General features: G+C 34.6%; 3 protein-coding genes, 1 non-coding gene and 3 pseudogenes across 4 annotated transcripts; 3 read left to right on the forward strand and 4 right to left on the reverse strand.

Moving 5' to 3' along the window:
• Nucleotides 1–1,386: 1,386 nt before the first annotated feature.
• LOC120201610 lies at nucleotides 1,387–2,432 on the reverse strand (annotated as a pseudogene).
• Nucleotides 2,433–2,680: 248 nt separating this feature from the next.
• On the forward strand, nucleotides 2,681–5,610 carry LOC120201677 (annotated as a pseudogene).
• Nucleotides 5,611–6,305: 695 nt separating this feature from the next.
• Nucleotides 6,306–6,378, reverse strand: TRNAK-UUU. Its single transcript has one exon. It is a non-coding gene; the product is annotated as a tRNA-Lys (tRNA).
• A 4,804-nt stretch (nucleotides 6,379–11,182) lies between these two features.
• Nucleotides 11,183–13,824, forward strand: LOC120201678 (protein WHAT'S THIS FACTOR 9, mitochondrial-like). Its single transcript, XM_039202242.1, has 2 exons — nucleotides 11,183–13,095; nucleotides 13,280–13,824. The coding sequence occupies exon 1, from the start codon at nucleotides 11,228–11,230 to the stop codon at nucleotides 12,494–12,496; it is 1,269 nt and encodes a 422-aa protein (XP_039058173.1). The 5' UTR covers nucleotides 11,183–11,227; the 3' UTR covers nucleotides 12,497–13,095; nucleotides 13,280–13,824.
• A 1,468-nt stretch (nucleotides 13,825–15,292) lies between these two features.
• Nucleotides 15,293–15,832, reverse strand: LOC120201643 (annotated as a pseudogene).
• Nucleotides 15,833–16,786: 954 nt separating this feature from the next.
• LOC120201679 (protein DMP3-like) lies at nucleotides 16,787–17,593 on the reverse strand. The gene has a single exon (XM_039202243.1). The coding sequence runs from the start codon at nucleotides 17,483–17,485 to the stop codon at nucleotides 16,820–16,822; it is 666 nt and encodes a 221-aa protein (XP_039058174.1). The 5' UTR covers nucleotides 17,486–17,593; the 3' UTR covers nucleotides 16,787–16,819.
• A 1,168-nt stretch (nucleotides 17,594–18,761) lies between these two features.
• Nucleotides 18,762–19,994, forward strand: LOC120201627 (B3 domain-containing protein At5g06250-like). Its single transcript, XM_039202203.1, has 2 exons — nucleotides 18,762–19,531; nucleotides 19,666–19,994. Exon 1 carries the CDS (start codon nucleotides 18,911–18,913, stop codon nucleotides 19,529–19,531), a length of 621 nt encoding a protein of 206 aa, XP_039058134.1. The 5' UTR covers nucleotides 18,762–18,910; the 3' UTR covers nucleotides 19,666–19,994.
• Nucleotides 19,995–20,272: the final 278 nt, after the last annotated feature.

A 20,272-nucleotide genomic window follows, 5' to 3' on the forward strand; every position in this document is an offset into this window, starting at 1 on the left:
AACTAAACAATATTCTATAGTCATGGACATTTTATGTATTCTATCCTAAAATTAAATATAATATCAAATTATTCATAACATTTATTAGAATAACCATTTTAAATCTTTTCTTTTAAAATAAATTACTCCTAATATTTTTATTTATAAATTAATTCATTAAAATGGCATTCTCATCGTACTTAATTATAACGTATGACATATTATGTAATCATTTTAAGTGATGTAACACATGTTATATAATTATCTTAAATGACGTGATATATGTCATATCACCACCTTAAGTGATATGATACATATTATATTATCATCTTAAATAAATGATATTTTTAGTATCATTATCTTGGAAGATATTATATGTGTCACGTTATAATATTAGGTATATTACATATATATCATGTCATCATAAAAATAATGTAACATATGTCATGTCATCAATTTCAGTGACATGATATGTGCCATATAAATAATATATTATATATGAAAATATTATACCAACATCGATCATTAGGTAATTAATATTTTTTATTAAACAATAATCATTTTACCAAAATTTAAAACTTTTAAAGGGTAAAGTGTTGAAAAAAATGTTGTATAATTTTAACAATATACCTTAAAAATAAAAATAATTTTCAACGGTGGAGTTTGGGCTTCGGCCACTTGGTATCTTGCTTTTACCAACAACTCGAATAGAGGGTTTGTTTGCCAAGGCACGTGCTCACTCGGGGAAGTACCTCGAACCGCCGTAAGGGATTGTTGGGACCTCTTTTATGACATAGTATGCTTAAATTCAACAAGATCTATAGCATATTAGGGCATGCATATTTCACTTCACCAAACATCTTCTGAACATGTTATTTTACCATCACTCCACATGACATACTTTTGATCAAACAATGAAACATGGTGAACTTCTTGAATTACATTGCACAAACACAAAATACCCCAAAAAAAATGTATCACATTTACACATTAACTCCCATAACTTTTACTTTTATAATTAAATAAAAAACAGAAAATAACAAACTAAAACAAACACTTTAAGACCAATCAAGATTTGAAAAAAAATAATTAAAGGATAAATTAGGTATTTGGTCACCCAAGTATTTGTGTGATTCTATTTTGGTCACTCAACTATTGTTTTCTTTAAAATCATATCTAATTTTATGTTTTGGTTTCATTTTGTTCAATTGCGTTGAAAAATAAATAGAACTACTGACAAGATATATATATTTTTGCAATGCTGACGCACTATTATCTTATAATGACTCGTCAACATTATCATTAACTTTTTAACATTGACGACCAAAATGAAATTAAAACGTATCATTAAATATGATCTTAAAAAATAGTTGGACGACCAAAATGTAATTTACCCTGATTAAAAATACATTTTCAAGAGGCATAAAGAGAATTATGAAGAGTAGTCGGCGACCCTTTCCTCTTGAAAATCCAATCACCAACCAGAGGAACAATGTGCTTCTTCTTCATCATCAACTTCCTCTCTCTTTTCCCTCAAAAACACCCTTCTTTCTCAACTATACTCAGTATCTGAGACAACGATGGATTCTTCTCCATTTGTTTCATCAACTCCCTCCTCTCTTCCTCTCTCGCTGTACCTTCTCCCTTCTCCATCTCCATACTCGCCGTCCACGGCGTCGGCGTCGTCTCCCCCGATTTTTTAGCCATCGCCTCAGCTAAAGCCAGCTTAGAAATGTTTTCATGGAGTTCAGCGTTCAATGAAGCCAACGCAATCTCGGTTTCGGATTCTCTTTCCTTCAGCAAATTCAGCTCCGCCTTTGTTTCCTCCAGCTCGGTCTTGAGCTTCTTTAAGCTATCGACAACCTCTTGGTGATAAGTATTATCTTTTCGATCATCTTCTTTACGGCTTAGAGGAGTAATGGGTAAAAACCAAGTGATCTCTTGGGTTGGAGGGCGGTTGTAAGTGTAAGGCTTTGGGGTGTATATCTCTCTGACAAGAAGCCGCTCGCCGAAGACGGCGACGGCTTCTTTAACAGAGCGAAAAGGGCGGGAATAATTTTTCTAATTATAATATTGAACTTTATTTTAACTTTAATTATGTCATTGAGCCGTTAAATTTTAACGACATGATAACATAGATAAATCTTTTTATCATTGGATGATGTGGACAAAATGATGTCGTTTTGGCAACGATTAAGGATGCACAAAATAGTCATTTTATGAGAGTATTTTGATTTTTAATATTTCATTTTAGGGTAAAAAAACCTTAACTTTAATTGAATAGTTATTTTAACCGTTTTTATTAACAGAAATACATTTATATCATAAAATAAAACGTTAAAGACAATAATATTTAATGATAATCAAAATAATTATTTAATCAAACATAAAAAATAATGTTTTACCTATTATATAAAATCTAATGAGATGTTTCTTACAACCAAAATAATCATTATAGCATTGAGTCAAGGGATGTATTAAAGATTAGAAACTAAAATGAGATTTGTGTGGTATTAAGTAGCACTCTCCAAATGCAATGATCGTACAACGTTGAGGTGTAGAGTGGGCGGAGAACTAAAGATCCGACTCTATCTCCATTTCTCTCCTTCACTTCAGCCGTCTCCTAATACATCGTCGGGCTCGGGCTCGGGCTCGGGCTCAAATCCATAGCCGCTATCAAAACCCTTTTCCTTTCCCTCTTAAAGTAACGAATCGAATGCCAAAAACAGCACAAGAAAAATCCCAGACTCCAAAAATGAACTTTTATCTCTTCCATTTCATTCTTCTCTCTCTTTTGATAACCCATCTCTCTTTCTCTCACGTCCTTGCCGATTCCCATTTCGAAGGATTTGACGCCGAAGATGATGAAACTGTTGAGGAAGAAATCTTCGACCACCACTCGATCCGATCGCCTCCTGTAACTAAGTCCGATTCACATCCCCTTCTGGATCTTGAAACCCAAACCCATCCTGATCCCAACCCCATTCCCGCTTCGGATCCTCCGTCCCAATCGGATATCCAGAAGGCATCCACTACATCTTTTGAGTACTGGGATGAGGACGAATTCGAGGGATTGACCGTCGAACAACCGTCATCCGAACCTGCAAAAGATACCGAAAATGCCACCCCCAATGACTCAGATCCGAAAACGACCTCAAATTCCCAAGACGCGACGGTTTCGAAGAAGTCGTTTACGGTGGAGATTGTCTGTGGGTCTTTCTTGATTGTTTTTCTCATTAACTACTTATCCGGTAAACGTGAAAACGAGAATCTTGCTCTGGCATGGGCAGCGAAGTTTGCTACGAAAGGTTCGATCTTTGAGAAAAATTTCAGTATTCTGGGTGTTGGAGAAGGGGATGACTCCCCCTTATTGTTAAAAGAAGGGTAAACCGTGTTCAAATTCTACGCGAGTGGACGAAGACACTGCCAGGGATTGCTGGCGACGATGGAGTTAAAGAGTATGCATGATCTGATATCGAGATTGTTTAATTTAGTGGTTCCCTGTAAGGATGAGATTACTTTTGAAGTTTATATGAATGATGAAGCCATGGATCAGGTGATTTTCGCGGTGGCAAAGAAGAAGGCGGCGAAAGGGATGCAAAAGGAGGTGAGAGATTTGCAGAGGTTTGCCGTGTTGATTCCGAATCCTATTGGAAGGAAATGGGTCGTGGATGAATTATCCGTGATTTCTGAATCGAAGGAGGTTGCTGGTGATTTGATTACCGAGGCTGTGCTTGAGCAGGTTAGTTGATCAAGCTCTGGTATTTGTATAGTTTAATGGGATAATTTTATCTACCAATGCATTGCATGATTTGGATTTCTTGTGTTTTATTCATTCGAATTAGAGAGCTTGTGTTTTATTTCCGCCTAATGATGATGAGGATTTTAGTTCTTTAAAGTGGTAGATTATAAGCTTTTCATTTATTAGATTCCATGGCTTTCTTTGTCCAACATGCATGGTTTATATGGTTTGATTGTTTTGAGCTTACAGTTTTATGAAATAATCTTCTCTGAGCTCTTGATGTTCTCGCTTAAAAAGCGATTCGCTAGTGCTGTAGGATATTTCGTATTTGTCTAGTATGCTAGCACATTAGTCAGGCATTATCGGTTGAGAGGTTAGTGTAGAAAAATAAGTCGGCACATTAGTCGGGAATTATCGGTTGAGGGCGTATCATTAAGCTTAAAGAAAATTTGAATAAAATACCTGGTCTGAGTTGCCAGATTGATTGCCTTTTAAACATTCATGAAGATGGATCTATATGAAAAAGATTAGTGCCTAACCTAGAAGTGGAATTCATAACCTTTTTTAGTTATTAGTTCTTGATTCCATTGCGTGGGTGGGAGGTTCTGTACGTCTTAAAACCCTAAGCGGGTTTTGTGCAATAGTTCACGGTAATTGGGAACCTACTGATAGGGTTCTCATGTAGGTCTATGCTTTGAGGGGGCTTGTGTGAAACAGTCACTTTATACTTTGTTTTGAAACATGTATTTGTGCTGGTAGGACCGAGTGAATAGTACATCGCTGCATTAGTAGCTAAAATCACAAGTTGGTGCTAAATTTGCCTGTGATTTCATTTTATAATTAAAGAAGTTACTGATCATGCTTTATCAAGAATTTCTTCCATGTTCGATTCCTAGCCTTTGTAAGGTCTTGGTTCTTGACTTGATTGGGGATGGGATGGCTGCAACTTGTGACAGTTCGCCTTAGCCATTTGTCATATTTTGATGGTGTTCTGTTGCTTCCTATTAGCTGCAAACTTGTGACTTAATTGTTCTGTTACGATTTGATCCAAATTTGCTTGCCGGCTTACCTTATTACTATTATTTTTACATGCAAAATCAATTGTGATTCATAACATCTGCAGGTTTTTGGTGAAAAAGCTTACGAGAAACACGGAAAGAATTTCATTTCGATGCATTTTTCAGATCAATACCCTGGCATGCACAGGAAGATGCTCTTGTTTAAGTTTGCCCTCCCCGATGCCAACAACATGGCTGACATGACTCGCTTGGTGGCTCTTGTACCATACTATATTGATTTAATCGGGTGATACAAGCTCAGTTCACAGGTGTTTCAGCTGGAATCTAGATTATGTATCATATGTTCAGTATATGTCAACTTGCTAATCTTTTCAATTTCTTATTCTTATTGCAGGCTCGATAGAAAACTGAAACCGCAAGAGTGAAGGCTGCTCAAGAGGCATACAAAGAACTTCAAAATGCTAGGCAAGAAGCATTGCAGAGAAAGAAAGCCGAGAAGAAAAAGATGTTGGAGGAGGCGGAGGCAGAGGCGAAGCTCAGCGCAGAAGCAGTTCGCAAGAGAGAAGCTAAAGAACGTGCTCGGCAGATGAAGAAGGCAGTGCCGAAAATGAAGATGACCCGTGCACGTTAAATGCTCTTTGAATTTTGGCAGGCACCCAGCATGACATCAGTAGTATTAAATCCTTACTTGAAAGTTGGGTCTTATCGGCATCTGCAGACTGCAGGTTATTATTTCCCAAGCTCTGTATTGACACGGCGAATGTAATTTAGTTGTCAACTACCTTAGCTACCACCGTGGGATTTTGAATCTACCTGAAGATGGTGCTTCAAAAACTACATAAATTTTCTTCCATGGATGACACTTAAGCTCTAATTACGAAATTCAGCATACACTTTACGAGAATACTTAAACTCTGAAAACTGAAAAATTAGTTCAATTAACACTAAAGTTATTGTTAAATAGCTAATATGAGCAGCAGCTCAGTAATGCAAAAAACTAAAAAATTAGCAGTTCAGTTCAACAAACTATAGGTAATTACTGAGTACACTGTTCAAATTAAAGTTGAGGATTAATCTTTCCGTTTTTGTAAAGTAGAAGGATGAAATCGAAAATTAAACCTAAAAGTAATAATGTCACCTTTGTTGGAGTATCTTACACTCGGCGGCGACTGATCGGCCGAGGTCGGAGCAGGAGTTGTAAGTTAACGTAACTGGATCGCCTCTGAAAAGAGAGTAAATCGCGAAGAAAATGGATCTCCAAAAAGTTGTACAGAAAAACGAGGAATAGGAAGAAAGCGGCGAGGAAATAATGGGGATTAAAGCAAGTGCTTGGAAGAGAAGATCGTAGGGAGAGATGGCGGGCTTCCAATCCATTGATATTTGGAAAGAAATCGAAAGCTTTTGTTTTCCTCAGAAGTAAAAAAAAAGGAAATCCAATAATATTGTGTGGGTAATAATAATAACATTAATATATACGTTGCGATTTACGATTTTGAACGGTTGTTGGAGGGTTGAGGCTAAGTTTGTCTTATTAAGCGGGAAATTAGTTTGCAAAATTTATAGAGCGCCGTCTGTGGGAATCGAACCCACGACCACGTGGTTAAAAGCCACGCGCTCTACCGGCTGAGCTAAGACGGCTTGCTTGCAAGTTTCAGTTTGTTATTTTATTAAAATAAATAAATTAATCCAAAGTTGTTTTCCAAAAAGGGAACTATTCATTTATTTACAATTTACTATTTAATATATAAATTGTGTATATCTAAATTTTAAGTTTTAAATAAAACAGCTGATATCAAAATAATATATGGTGTAAAACAAATATAAACAATATACGTATTAAAAAAATTCTTTTATTTATTATTAAATAACCTTTTAATACATAGTACATTTAAATCTATATTTTAAGCTTTAAATATTAAATAAAACATAATATTAAAAAAAATATACATTATATATATATATATTCATATTTATTTACTTAATTTTATTAAAAGGAACTACGCATTTAATAAACTAGTAAGAATATAATTGTTCTATTTGTTATTATATGAACGGGTTAATCTAAATATACCAATTCTTTTATTAAATTTATCAAAAGATAGGTGTAATTATTATATTTTTTTAATTTTTTTTATTAAAACACCAAAAGATTAATGTAATGATTATGTTTTTTTCATTTTTTATTAATTTTTTTATCATTATATAATAGTGATATTTTTTTATTTTTTATTAAAGTTTTCTATTAAGGTATTTTTCATTATTAAAGTTTTTTATTAAAGTATTTTTCATTTATTTCTTCAACATGATAATAATTATTTATTTTTTTAATTTTTGTTATCTTTTTTACTTATTTAATTATACATACATGTATAAGAAAAACAAATATTAAAACATTCATTGATAAATAAACTATAATTACAATAAATTGAACGTTACATAATTACTTCGATAGGTCAAAAGTTTTAGGAATACAAAAATAATATTCACGAAACTCTTCTTGACGACTGACATATGGGTCTTCACATGCAGATGCAATGTCACTTTTATATGTGATCCAAAGTGAATGAGTTATCGGCAAAGGACAACCTTCGCATAATGTCGCTTTAATATAATGGTTATAATTCACATGTGCAATGACGATTGTCCCATGTGGCTCTGATTGTGGTAGACTGGACCAAAGCGGGAAAATCGTAGTATAACCTAGCTAGGCTTATAACAACTCTATTGTATGCAGAAGCAATAATCAATCACGTATTTGGCATTTCTATCAATTTACCAGCTAATTGTATGGTTTTATAGATTTTTTTATAACCTGCCGTTCCAAAATATATACTTATACTTTTGTTGGTTAACATCTAACTCCCGCACCAAGTCTGACCGAATTTGATGCCATTGATCCTCAGATAGACCAAGAGTTACAGCGACTGATCGAAATCCGCAATTTTTCATCACCTATTACATCTTGTAAACCTGTAAGATAAGGACGGAAAATTTGTGAAAGTTGTTTCAAAAATCTTTCCGAATCAGGTATGGCAAACGACTGGCTTACATATGAATTGTGTCTCGTAGGTTCTTCGTTTAAATTCGGGAACAAGTCGTGTGCGCTTGTTACAAATGAATTGTGTCTCGCCGCTTCAATATTTGTCGGTTCCAAATTCAAGTCTATATCAAAAAATCTGATGGAATAACTACTTTTACCAGGATTTTGATTTTTCGGATCAACACACTTCTTCTTTTTTTGTTTCTTCAAGCTTGGCCGCCCGCGAGTATATTTTTTAACTGCGAGTTCTCTAATAAGATTTGTGCTTGGATTGAATATATCACCTAGCTTTTTTAAGAAACTCTTCTTTCCAGCGTTGGACTGCTTTTTGAATTATTCTTTGAAAATATACAGTTCATCGTCACATTAGATATATTTATTTTCCAAGGGTGCTGACCATGAAACATCTAGTGTCCTCCAAAATAATATCAATTGAATATCTTCATTTTCGCCCCTTGCTTTGCGCCCAATTTTTTAAATCTTCGTGTGAGCGAAACACCTAAAATTTAATTTATTTTCATTTATGACGATATTTTCTTGCAAAATATATATAGTAGTAAATAAAATTAAAAAATTATAATTTGTGATTGTTTTACCTAATTAGAGAAAAAAGGCGACGTCGATGTAGAAAATTCAACACCATTTGAGTTGTTTTCAGAAAAAAATGACATTTTTATGTGTTAAATGAGAACAAGATTCCTGTAACAAAATAAAAAAAAGAATAAAATATAATTATATAAAATAAAATAAAATAAAAAAATCAGACCTTAATTTAAAGATCAAAACGAGAATGGAGATGACGGGTTGAGTTAGGATTATGCACTGTTGAGAAGAAAGTGAAATGTACTTAAAAATCAAAATTGTCTTGTAGTATTAAGAAGAAAGTAAAGTATACTTAAAAATCAAAATTAAATCATTTATATATATGATTATATTTGGTTTTGTAATTAAATGTATTTAGTTAAATTTTATAATTTTCAAAAGAAAAGTTTGTAATTTTCAACATCTTAATAGTAAAAAAATCTGACAACAAAAAAAATTATTATTTCCAACATGTTTGACTAATTGTTGTTTCCAACATGTTTGGTTCATTTTTTATTTTATTTTTAATGTATTGACTGGTTTACCGGGTAAATTTAGTAGTGCCGTATAAGAACCTATTTACTATGGGGGAGAGATGGCGGCTTTTACAACTAAAGGAAATCCAATGATATATTAATGATGACATTAATATATCATTAATCTATAACTTATCCTAAAAGCGGTCCCTTGGAATTGTCTTTTTTTTAATTGTACAAAAAACATGTAATTGTCTTTTTTATTAATTTTTTAATGAATGAGAAATTTAATTAATTAAATAGATTAAAATTGTCTTGAGATGACACCGTCTAAGCGTAAAAATAAAATAAAAAATCAATTGAGGGATTTAAAAAAAACTTGACATCCCATAATGTTAGGGTAATTTTGCTGTGCGGTGCTTTAAAAATGGTTAAAAATAACGTGATTTGTTAAATAAGTAATCGGTTAAAATTTAGATCGGTTATGTTATATCATTTAACCGAAAATATTATCAAGTACAATAATATATTAGGTAACGCTTATATAATATAATAGGTAGTATTTATATTGATCTATTTTCTAACTAAATAGGTATATTTAAACCGGTAACATTGCAAATTTACCTTATTACATTATAATGTAATAGTTTGCGCTGAGAGATGCCTGTTTCTGGGTTTTTGTTCTTTGAGAGACTGATAATATGGTGGGTTTCCCAATGTTTTGTCATTTATAGACCGATTTTGTCATTTTTTTTACTTGTTATATTGTTATAGATCAATATATTTTTATAAAGTATAGGCACAAACCGACAAACTAAGTTTGCTAGTTACCAAATTTTTTAATATTTCTTCATGATTTCCACATATTACATTATTATTACTCGATATTTCCAGTATCGCTAAATCGAATTTATCAAATATATTTTAATATATCTAGTAACGCCATATATTAACCGTATATTAGTCCGCCTTTCCGGAGACAATCCCATAATGTTAAGCCTTATAATTTCAACTAGTCTATCGACTATCATTTACAAATTTACAAACTAAGTACCTGTAATGTTCAGATAACTCTCCCACGAGTTCATTTACAAATTTAGTTTTCATTTTTGTAGCTCTGATTGTTTATTTTGGTTAGATTATAGTTTCTATACTCTATTATATAAAAATTTAGAATTTGATCCTTATATTTTAATTCAACATAGTCTAGTCCTTTACTTTTCATGATGCCATTCATTAATCCATATAGTTAATAACAATATTAATAGTTTCGGTTAAAATGTTAATATAAAATCTTGTTTATATTAATATAAGTTAATTATTTGTTTTATATAAATTTTAATATTTTTGTCCTACTTATGATAGTATACATGAATATTAAATTTAGATATCAAAAGTTATAATTGTCATCTTAAGATTATGATTCAGTGACGAAAACATAATTTTATCACTATTAACAATCAAAATAAGATTTATTTAGGAATAATTATTTTATCTGAACTTAATAAATTTTGACCGGACTTAATCTTATCATATTAACTTTTTATTTTTAAAATTTATGTTCAAATCAGATCCTATTAGATATATTTTATAGTGTAATTGAGTTGGGTGTAAATTTTAACTTCAAATATCAGGTTGAATTTTGAGTCGAACAAAATGACGTTAAAAATTGAATCAAATTGTATCAAGTCGGATGTCAATAGACTACAACAACAACAATGAAACCCTATTCCCATATGCAATGGGGTAAGAGGGAGGTAGGGTAGTAGGCTGCCCCTAACGTCTGGTAGAGAGTAACTTTCGTGGAAGACCTCCGGCAGTCATAAAAATTACAAATAAAGATAAAATACAATGCATGTATAAATAAATAAATACACAGTTGACCATTTTTTTTATAAGCAGTCTTCCTATGTGCGTCTGTAATGGGAAGTAATCTCTGTAAATAAATCACTGCATAAAAATCTCTGCAATATAGACAGAAACGTAAGATCCGACTAAATTTAAAAAGAGGAAACATGAAGAGAAGGATACACAGAAGTCAACGATAGTAATCTACGAGAAGGAGTAAGTCAAATGTGTTAAAATCTAAACTAAGGCAATACTACTCCGCTAACTTAGATCTAAGCCTTCATAAATTCCAATGACAGAAACGTGAAGACAGTAGAAGTCAGATAAAATACTACAAATACATTAAAAATAGGACGTAAATGTTATAACCTATGACTGTAAACCGTACTACTCGACTACCCTGACTCGACTACCCTGATCAATAAATTATATTTTTTAATTCTGATTAGGGTGAATAAAAAATCTTGACTCATTGCCATACCTATATTTTACTTGATCAAAATTTAAAAGTTGATATGAAGACTGCATCGATTTGATAACAATGGCGGTTCGCACCAGAGTCCCTCACCGGCTGCTTCTGGTCCGCAGCTTCGTGGACGCTAGGATCAAATGGGTTCGTGACCCGTACCTCGACACCGCCATCGAAAGAGAGAAAAACCTCAAAGAAGTCCTTTCCATCAAAAACCAAATCGTCTCCTCTCCCACCAAATCTCTTCCCCTTTCCTCTCTCTCCCCTCTCAAAACCCATTTCAATCTTCCCACCTCTGCCTTCAAGCCTTTTCAGAAGTACCCTTCCATTTTCTCCCAATTCCAGCCCTCTCCATCTCTTCCTCTCCACGTCAAGCTCACCCCTCAAGCCATGGCTCTGCACAAGGAGGAGCTAGCCATTCACAGCTCTCCCTCCCACCGAAACGACGCCGTAAACAGGTTAGCTAAGCTGTTAATGCTGACTAAAACAGGTAGGGTGCCTTTGCATATTGTAGACAAGTTCAAATTTGATCTCGGCCTTCCCTCGAATTACATTACTTTTCTTCTTTCTGATTATCCTGAATATTTCCATGTTTGTGAGTATAAAAACCCTTCTGATGGAAAAGAAACCCTTTTTTTAGAGCTTATATCTTGGAGAGACGAGCTTGCTATTTCCGAAATGGAAAAGAGAGCGTCGTTTTCTGACCAAGTGAAACTGAAAAAAGGATTGCCCTTGAGGTTTTCGATGAAATTACCCAATGGGTTTGATTTAGAGAAGAAGGTGAAGAATTGGGTTGAAACATGGCAAGATTTGCCTTATATTTCTCCTTATGAGAACGCGTTTCATTTAAGGCCTAAGAGTGACCAGGCGGAAAAATGGACCGTGGCGGTGCTCCACGAGTTGTTGTGGCTGTTGGTGTCGAAGAAGACTGAAGGGAAGAATGTGTATTCTTTGGGAGAGTATTTGGGGTCGGAGAATCGATTCGAGAAGGCTTTGAATCATTTTCCGGGGATATTTTATATGTCAAATAAGATCAGGACACAGACTGTGGTGCTTAAGGAAGCTTATAGGAAAGATTTCTTGACGGAGAAGCATCCCTTGATGGGTATGCGGTTTAGGTATATACATCTTATGAATAAGTCAGACAAGTTCCGAAAGGGAGATGGTGTTCGATTGTTCAGGAAGAAAAGAAAGGCGATCCGGTATGCCGATGAAGGAGAAGTTATGAAAGAAGGTGGTAAGAGTTTGGAGGAAACTAAGGATTCAAATGTGTCATCTAGTTCAGAGTTTAGCGATTGTTCCGATGACGAGAATTTTAAAACAAAGTTAATGGATATTTAGTAAGAAAAGGATACACCAATATATGAATAAAGATAAATATGTTATTAGGGTCACAAGCTTGAGACAAGCAAGTCGAGAATCCTGCTAGAGCAAGCTTGATTGCATGTACTTTCTTAAGCTATCAATGCGTTTGACTGTGAGAGAAAGAAGCATAAACTTCGACATGCGCGCAGAAAATATGTTGAGTTAATTTTTTTAATGATGCAGTTGGCTTTTCCTTTTTTTTTCCTCTCTAAGGAAATCAAAATATTGAACATATTTTTCTTACAATAAAGCATTGGGCCATTATAAAAGAGCTTATCATACAACCCATTTGGCCAGACATACTTTTGCAGTTTGCATAGTTTCATTGCAACATTCCAGACAAGAGAGAAATGTTGAGATTGAAAGGAAGAGAAAGTATGGGAAATGCAGGAGAAATACAAGATGCAATGGATGCCTTCTTCAACGTCAACCTCACCAACAACAGTGCTACCATTGTTGTCTCTGAACAATGTTTCTTTTGTCTGCAAATCAGTGAGCAACTGGGTGAGGTTTTATGAGCAAGTGCTGGGATTTGTTCTAGTCAAATGCCTTTCTTTCAACTTTGAAGGAGCTTGGTATGCTTCAGCCTTCTGGTTCATTCACTCTTCACATGTATTTTAGTTTCTCCATTTATGTCCCAAAAAAATTAAGACCCTTTCTTTTGTTTCTTTCAATTAACCAAGGGGATCGATCCTTAATTATGAGGTGCAGGAATTGGGTGCGTTTGATTTCATTGAATGATGATGATTAGTATTTCAGGTTGTGTAACTATGGAATCGGCATCCATTTGTTCGAATCAGAAAGTGTTCCGGCAGCAAAGAAAGAAAAAATCAATCAAAAGACATCCATATTTCATTCCAAAATCTAATGCTCCGTCATGAAGCTGGTGATGCAGAACTTCAAAGAGATGAAAATCAAGTACAGGAAGGCCATAGTTACATGGTTACATAATTCGACAATCCTGATGGTTTCATGGTTGAGATTTGCACTGCCAAAACCTTCAATGTTCTTCCACTCTACTCTTGCCCTCTCAAGTTACCTAATTCGATCAGGAACGATGCAATTTCTTTGTTATATGGTAGGTTCTTTTATGCATTCATCCAATGTAAATGTAGTTTTATTCATGTAAATGCCTAGAGAAGTTGATTGCAACCATGGACTGAGAACTTCGGTGAAGCGGAGCAGGAAGACATATCATTCCGGACTAGCCAAGATTAAGATGGAAAAATGTTGTTTATGGCAAAAAATGCTGTGTAGAATGTAAGAATATTGTAATTCGAGTAAACATGGTTGAGAACATTATTTTTGCTCGATGGTGATGATTTTGTCCGGCATTGGTTGTATTTCATGAACATATGTATTCTGATAATAATGTTCCTCGAGAACATGATTTATTTGCTTATCTTCAGCCACCATTGCCAATGCCATGCTCACCAGCTCATTTGACTACACATAATCACTGTTCCTGGAGACTGAAACCAGGTTCCTTGTCCTCCAGTCCTGAATTTCGGTGAAAGTAGCTGCCAAGTCCCTCTATTATAGGTATTATATCAATTTAGTTGCTCTAATATTAAATGAATCAATTTAGTCTATATTACTGAAAATGTTCAAATTATTCTCTACTATTAAAGGATCAATTTGGTCCCTATACTCTTAATAAGATTATCTTCTCATCATCTAAGGCAACCTTACTCCACAGGGAATTGCACCAGGAAATGAAATGAGCAAATTGTCGAGCTGCATACCATTGAGCCCATATCTATAGCGTAATATAAAAGTTTAATTCAACTTTTAGCATGGTCCGGAACATTATTTTTGCTCGATGCCATTGGTTGTATTTCATGAACATATGTATTCTGATAATAATGTTCTTCAAGAATATGATTTATTTGCTTCTCTTCAGCTACCATTGCCAATGCCATGCTCAAAAGCTCATTTGACTGCACATTATCACTGATATTGGAGACTGAAACCAGGGTCTTTGTCATTGAGTCCAGAAATTCGGTGAAAGTAGCTGCCAAGTCCCTCTATTTTAAGTATTATACCAAATTAGTCCCTCTGTTATTGATAATGTTCAAATTAAACTCTTTACTATTAAATGGATCAATTTGGTCCCTATCAGGCCCTTCCCAATAGATTTGGAGACCCTGTGTTACATTTTAAAATGAGATCCCTAAAATATTTTATAATAATAATACGAAATTGTAAAATATCAAAATTTACCATATTACGATTGTTTCTTATAAAATAAAATAAAAATCCAAACATATAAAACTACGAAAATGTCACAAAATAGCTCTATAATCGTAACATTTTATTTAAAAAGTTTCATCATTCGAACGTCTTTAGAAGTAAAATTAAGATATTTTTTAAAGTGTGAGACCTCCAAATTTTAGGATCCTGCGACATACCACACTTTACACTTACTGATGGATGGGTTGGTCTCTATAAAGCTAGGGGAATATTCTGCACGTGTATTTAGATATGATTTGAAGACTTGATTTTTTTTATAAAGCTCCCGATTAAGACTCGATATGACCTAATAATGATTTACAGAAATAAACATTGATTTAAATTATAAATAAAATTTATAAAAAAAGGCATCATTAACATTATCTTTTTATTTTAATAATAGTTATAAAAAATTTAACAACATTGATATAAAATTTTATTCTAATTTTTCGATGCATAACAAGAGAATTATGTGATTGTAATTAAATCACAATATATTATTTGAAGACAAGTTTTCAATATCTCAGTTTACTATAAAAATCAAGGACATTTATGTGTGCCTTCCTTAGTCTTGATGTTGTCGTAACATGGACATTCCCCAGTATGACCATAATAACCCGAAGGAACACACAAACACCTCTTACAGCAATAGTTGCAAAACTCCAAACATGCACTCTTATATTGTGTCTGCGAACACCGAACATTACACGCATTCGGACAATCTACATATGCAACAAAATAATGGATTAGAAATCCGACTTGAATCAATCGACGGATATCTCTACATATAATCAAGCTTTTATGAATCGAATCATTATGATCGAACATAACAAAGTAAATAGAAAGCGGAAGTTTGAATAATAAAGCATATTACCTTGGAGACGAAGTGAACCTTCACCACCAGCCTGTAGACATGAAACAAGTATAATTAAAGATAGATGCAATACATAGTTTATAAATCAACGTTTAATGAGAAGGATGAGATGAGAAAGAGATGCAATACATTTGCTGTTTGAATGGTGAAAGCGAAAACAGTAAGGACGAGGAAGAAGGTAAAGGAACCCATGAAAACCTAGCCATCGCCTTATGTTATTTGTTTCTTCGTTTAACGTTTAGAAATCAGAATTGCAAGCAGTCAAGTGTGTGTTCTAAAACATCCATAAATCTCTCTTTATATAGTCTAATAGCAATGTAAAATCCCATTAATCTCTATATATGTATTCAATGTAAAATTTCTCCTAATATGTTAATTTTTTTTACAGAAAAATACAATAAAAATTATACAGAAATTTTGTATTTTCTATATATATACTTTCCTTTCTAGAATACATTCATAAACTTATCTATAAACTCTAAAAACATCTAATTAATTATATAAAAAGATGATGCACAATTAAACACACTCGAATCAATAAAAAAAATACTTTTTGGACAAAATTATGTGTAAGATTGGGGTCACTACTCTTCTTTAACTTTTTATTATTAATAATATATAAGGATAAATTCCTATTTAGACATTCAAATATTGGTTTATTTTGATTTTGATCTTCTTATTTTATGTTGTTAGTTATATCCTGTCCACTTGAATTAAAATCGTGGTTCATATTATAATATAAGCTTGATTATAAGAATTTCCTCCTCTTTAGCAGATAAGTCGATCTGAGATATATACAAATAAAATTAAATCAAAAGTTCAAGCTTTGTATGAGCAAAAATATAACAAACGATAATATGTCATAAGTATTAATCTTACACCTGGTGTATCTTCAAATGACTCTAATATTATGAAAGGTGGAATCGAATTGTTTGAATTTTTAGTTAAATTTAATTAAAAATATTTATAACGTGATGATATTTATCCTAAAATTTAAATTAAATTAAATTGGATCAAATTTTCTAACATCAAATTAAATTAACAAAAAGTATATTTTGAAAATTAAATCAAGTTATATTCATCCTTATCGTAATAAATAAACATAGGGGTTCAACGTTAATCTATATAATCCACAGATCAAATAATGAAAGCCCAAATTTCAGGGTTTGACGGTGAACAAAATAAAGGAGCAACTATTTCCTCGTCGTGACCGGGTAGCCAATTCCATGCCTTGTGGTCGGAAAAACCACGAATAATAAGCTGCAAATCAGCCCAACTCCGGCCGGTGCAATGCCCAAAACCTCCTCGGTTTCATGTTCAGGTGCCGGATAGAAGCAGTTCAAGACATTCTTGTCTCTCAAAGCTACTGCGCCGAACACGAACACCGATAAAAAAGCGTGAACTCCATCGATAAACTTGAGTCTATACTTGCTCAAATCGGGCAAACTTGAATCTTTAGGATCGGGATAGTCAAACAAGAACAACCCTTTGAACGTCGCGAAACCGTAATAAACTCGTCCGTCGGATGCCTCGACGCTGTCGGTGAAGCAAGCGAGGAAACAAGAAAGGGCGAGGAGGAGGATGAGGAGGAGCGTCATGGCGCGCGTGGCGGGATCACACGACCCGTTGTTGGTGAAAACCGGCACTAGCAGCTGGAAAGCTAACAGTGTGCCTGTAGGAAGGAGATTGGCTAAGTTTGCCGTGCTCGTCAAGGTTTGCGAGAGTACCCGCCGAGATAAAGTAGGCTGCTGTGATTGGGACTTTTGTGTTTCACGGTCATGTTTGGTGCTGCCGCCGCCTATTGATTGAGATGTTTGCTTGGAAACCGAAGCTCTCGGCCGCAGCGACGCTTCCGACATCGAAAAGTGGTGGTTGACGGCGGTTGTTACGACGGAGATACCGATCAAAGTATTCGTTGAAATTAAAGAAAACCTTGGTGTTGACGGATGAAATGTGGGAGTTAGAGGATGGTAGGTTATAGCTATCTGCGAAATATAAACAGGGTTAGGCGTTGTTGCTTGAATCTTTCTACAAACGGTTGTTTCTACGGAAATTTTCTGGTAGATTAACAGCGTAAAGACACGATCAACTCTCATAATTAGGAATTTTGAATATTTAAATCGTTCTCATTAAATTAACTGCTTGATGTCCACGGAAGCATATGCCTTACGGTACACGTCTATGCTTCTGGCTAACTCTTCAAGTACTTATTTAATACGTTAATGATGTAGTTTACTTCAAATTACGTAGACTTTGTTTAGTTGATAAAAAATACGGCATATCATTTTACAAAATTAACATGTATTTTTTTTTTCGTTGAGTTGTAAAAGATTTTACATCAATCAATTCATTTTACTTGAACCAAACATCGAAAAAAAAATACATCCCAAATTTTGTTTCAATTTCTTTTCTTGAATTTTGTTAACCAAAATAGGCAGGAAGATGCTCTGATGACTCGTTAATAGTTGATAGAGAGGGATCAAGTAATGCAGAAAGCAAGTAAACTAGCTAAGAAAGGGAGGAAAGATGATGATAAGCCGGCCGGGGTTTTGCGTTCTTCCAGTAAAAGGCAAGATTAATCTCCAACTTTCTGTTTTTCTTCCCTTAGGACACTCAAACTTGCTGCCTCGATCAGATTATACAAGGTCCCGTGGCTACGTCCCCTGTTATCCAGTGGATCCCATGGTTCTCCCTGGCCATTCACATCCCCAGCCGTCCACATTGAGCCGTGGGGAATCTAGTGAGCCACATCAACGACAATCGAAGGTAAGCCGTTGCCAGCCTCAGTCATCCCAGCTGCAAGATAATGTAGATATTGGTATGGGAAATTCTCCTCCTTTGGTAAGGTAAGTATCCAGGAAATTATTTGGTAGATGCAGCCTGCAGGGTTGAAATTTGGTTCTCATTTTAAATTATTAATGAACATCACAAACAAATTATTAATCTGTGTTAAAAATAATATATTAACAAACCCAACGCATCATAGGAGCTTTATCTTCAAACACGTAACCTTGAGTTATTGGCAAGAGGTAACAATGAGAAGAAACATGCATGGAAATCTCCCCGAAGAAGATCCCATAATAGCCAAGGGTACCAAAGTCAACAGAGCGAAGCCACTAAGAAGATTCGTCCATGGGAACCAATTCAATATTATTGCTTCTTAAATAGCGAAGGAACTCGCTCTCTCGGACACCGGCAAGCAGCAGCAAACAAGCACCATATATAGTTATCTGGTTTTACTCTGAGTCCTGCTACTGCTACCCGCAACTCCTTTTACTTCTTCAATGGCACCAATCGTGTTAAAGAATCTAAACAAGACTGATATCGAGAAACGAATGACCCTCCCGAGCAAGTCCCTCAAGTCTTTCCCTCCTTTAAGCGGCGATAAGCATATGGTGGATTTTCATGTGATAGAAGAGTGCGGCCGTGTTTGGAAGTTCCGAATCCACACTCGTAAAAACGACAGAAAGTACCGGAAGCCGGTTCTTACCAAGGGATGGCTAGAGTTCGTACGCAGCAAACAGCTTTGTATCGGCGACAGAGTTGGGTTTTACATGGAGAAAAAAGAAGCTGGTAGTGTTGAGTATCGTGTCAAAGTGGAGAAAAGAGTTAAAATATTTGATAATTTAGGCGACGGTGTGGAAACTTCTGGAATGGGTTCCAATCGTTCTGGTATTTTTGGCTCAACGCTTAGCCGTGTTCCCCTTCCCCCTGTAAGTACGCCTTCTGAGTTCAAAAGTTCTGCAAATGAAGAGGTGCGCAAGATGGTAGTGAAAATGGAGGCCATGGAGGAAAAAAATTTCCGTATGGAAAACCACATAGCTAGATTGACTTCGAACTTGGAAAAGCTTCTCCACAAGATTGTTGGATCCTCAAATATTTTGGGTTCTGATTCTTCTGAATAGGTGACCTTCTCTTATACCAGTACTTTGTGATTGTTAATTTTTGTCTTATGCCATACTATTATTATGTTTGTAAACCAGGCAAGGGTATATGAATCCAGTTTTCCCAATCATCTGGTTTTGTTCTCTTTTTCCAGCATTTTCGCGAGGAGGAAGACCCGGAAGAGGATGATGCTTAATGGAGTTTACCCACCATTTTCGTTGTACGTGGCATTATGCTGATTCAAATTGGTAGTGTTGTTATGTTGAACTTCTGAAAACACGAACCATTGAAGGAATGAGGTTATTAAGCGAAGCGTTATCATTTGTATGAATGTATAGGAAACTATTAAGCAAATACATGATCGATACATTATAACAAAGTTGATGAATCCATGGAGTGTATTGTAAAATGGAACGTTGTTATTCTTAATGGAATTGTCCGTCTAGTTCAGTTGGTAGAGCGCAAGGCTCTTAACCTTGTGGTCGTGGGATCGAGTTCCACTGAGGGCAATTCATAACGGAGGTCTTCCACGGAAGTTGCTCTCAACCTGGTGTTAGGGGCAACCTACTACCCTACCTTCCTTATCCCATTACATATGGGAATAGGGTCAGCTAACTTTTTTTTAGACAAAATTAAAATTAGGAACTTTAATTTAAGATTTATCCATTTTTTAGTAATAAAAAAGTATAACACCCAATCAGGGTTGTTTATGAGATTTTAGTGGCATGAGGCGAACATAGAAATTAGGCCCCTAATAACAA

The sequence above is a fragment of the Hibiscus syriacus genome, unplaced genomic scaffold (genome assembly GCF_006381635.1).
Source record: "Hibiscus syriacus cultivar Baekdansim isolate YM2019G1 unplaced genomic scaffold, ASM638163v2 tig00007895_pilon, whole genome shotgun sequence".
Taxonomy (NCBI): Eukaryota; Viridiplantae; Streptophyta; class Magnoliopsida; order Malvales; family Malvaceae; genus Hibiscus; species Hibiscus syriacus.

Coding starts and splice junctions, on each gene's coding strand:
- LOC120201678 (XM_039202242.1), top strand. CDS start 11,228: ATGGCGGTTCGCACCAGAGTCCCTCACCGGCTGCTTCTGGTCCGCAGC.
- LOC120201627 (XM_039202203.1), top strand. CDS start 18,911: ATGGCACCAATCGTGTTAAAGAATCTAAACAAGACTGATATCGAGAAA.
- LOC120201679 (XM_039202243.1), bottom strand. CDS start 17,485: ATGTCGGAAGCGTCGCTGCGGCCGAGAGCTTCGGTTTCCAAGCAAACA.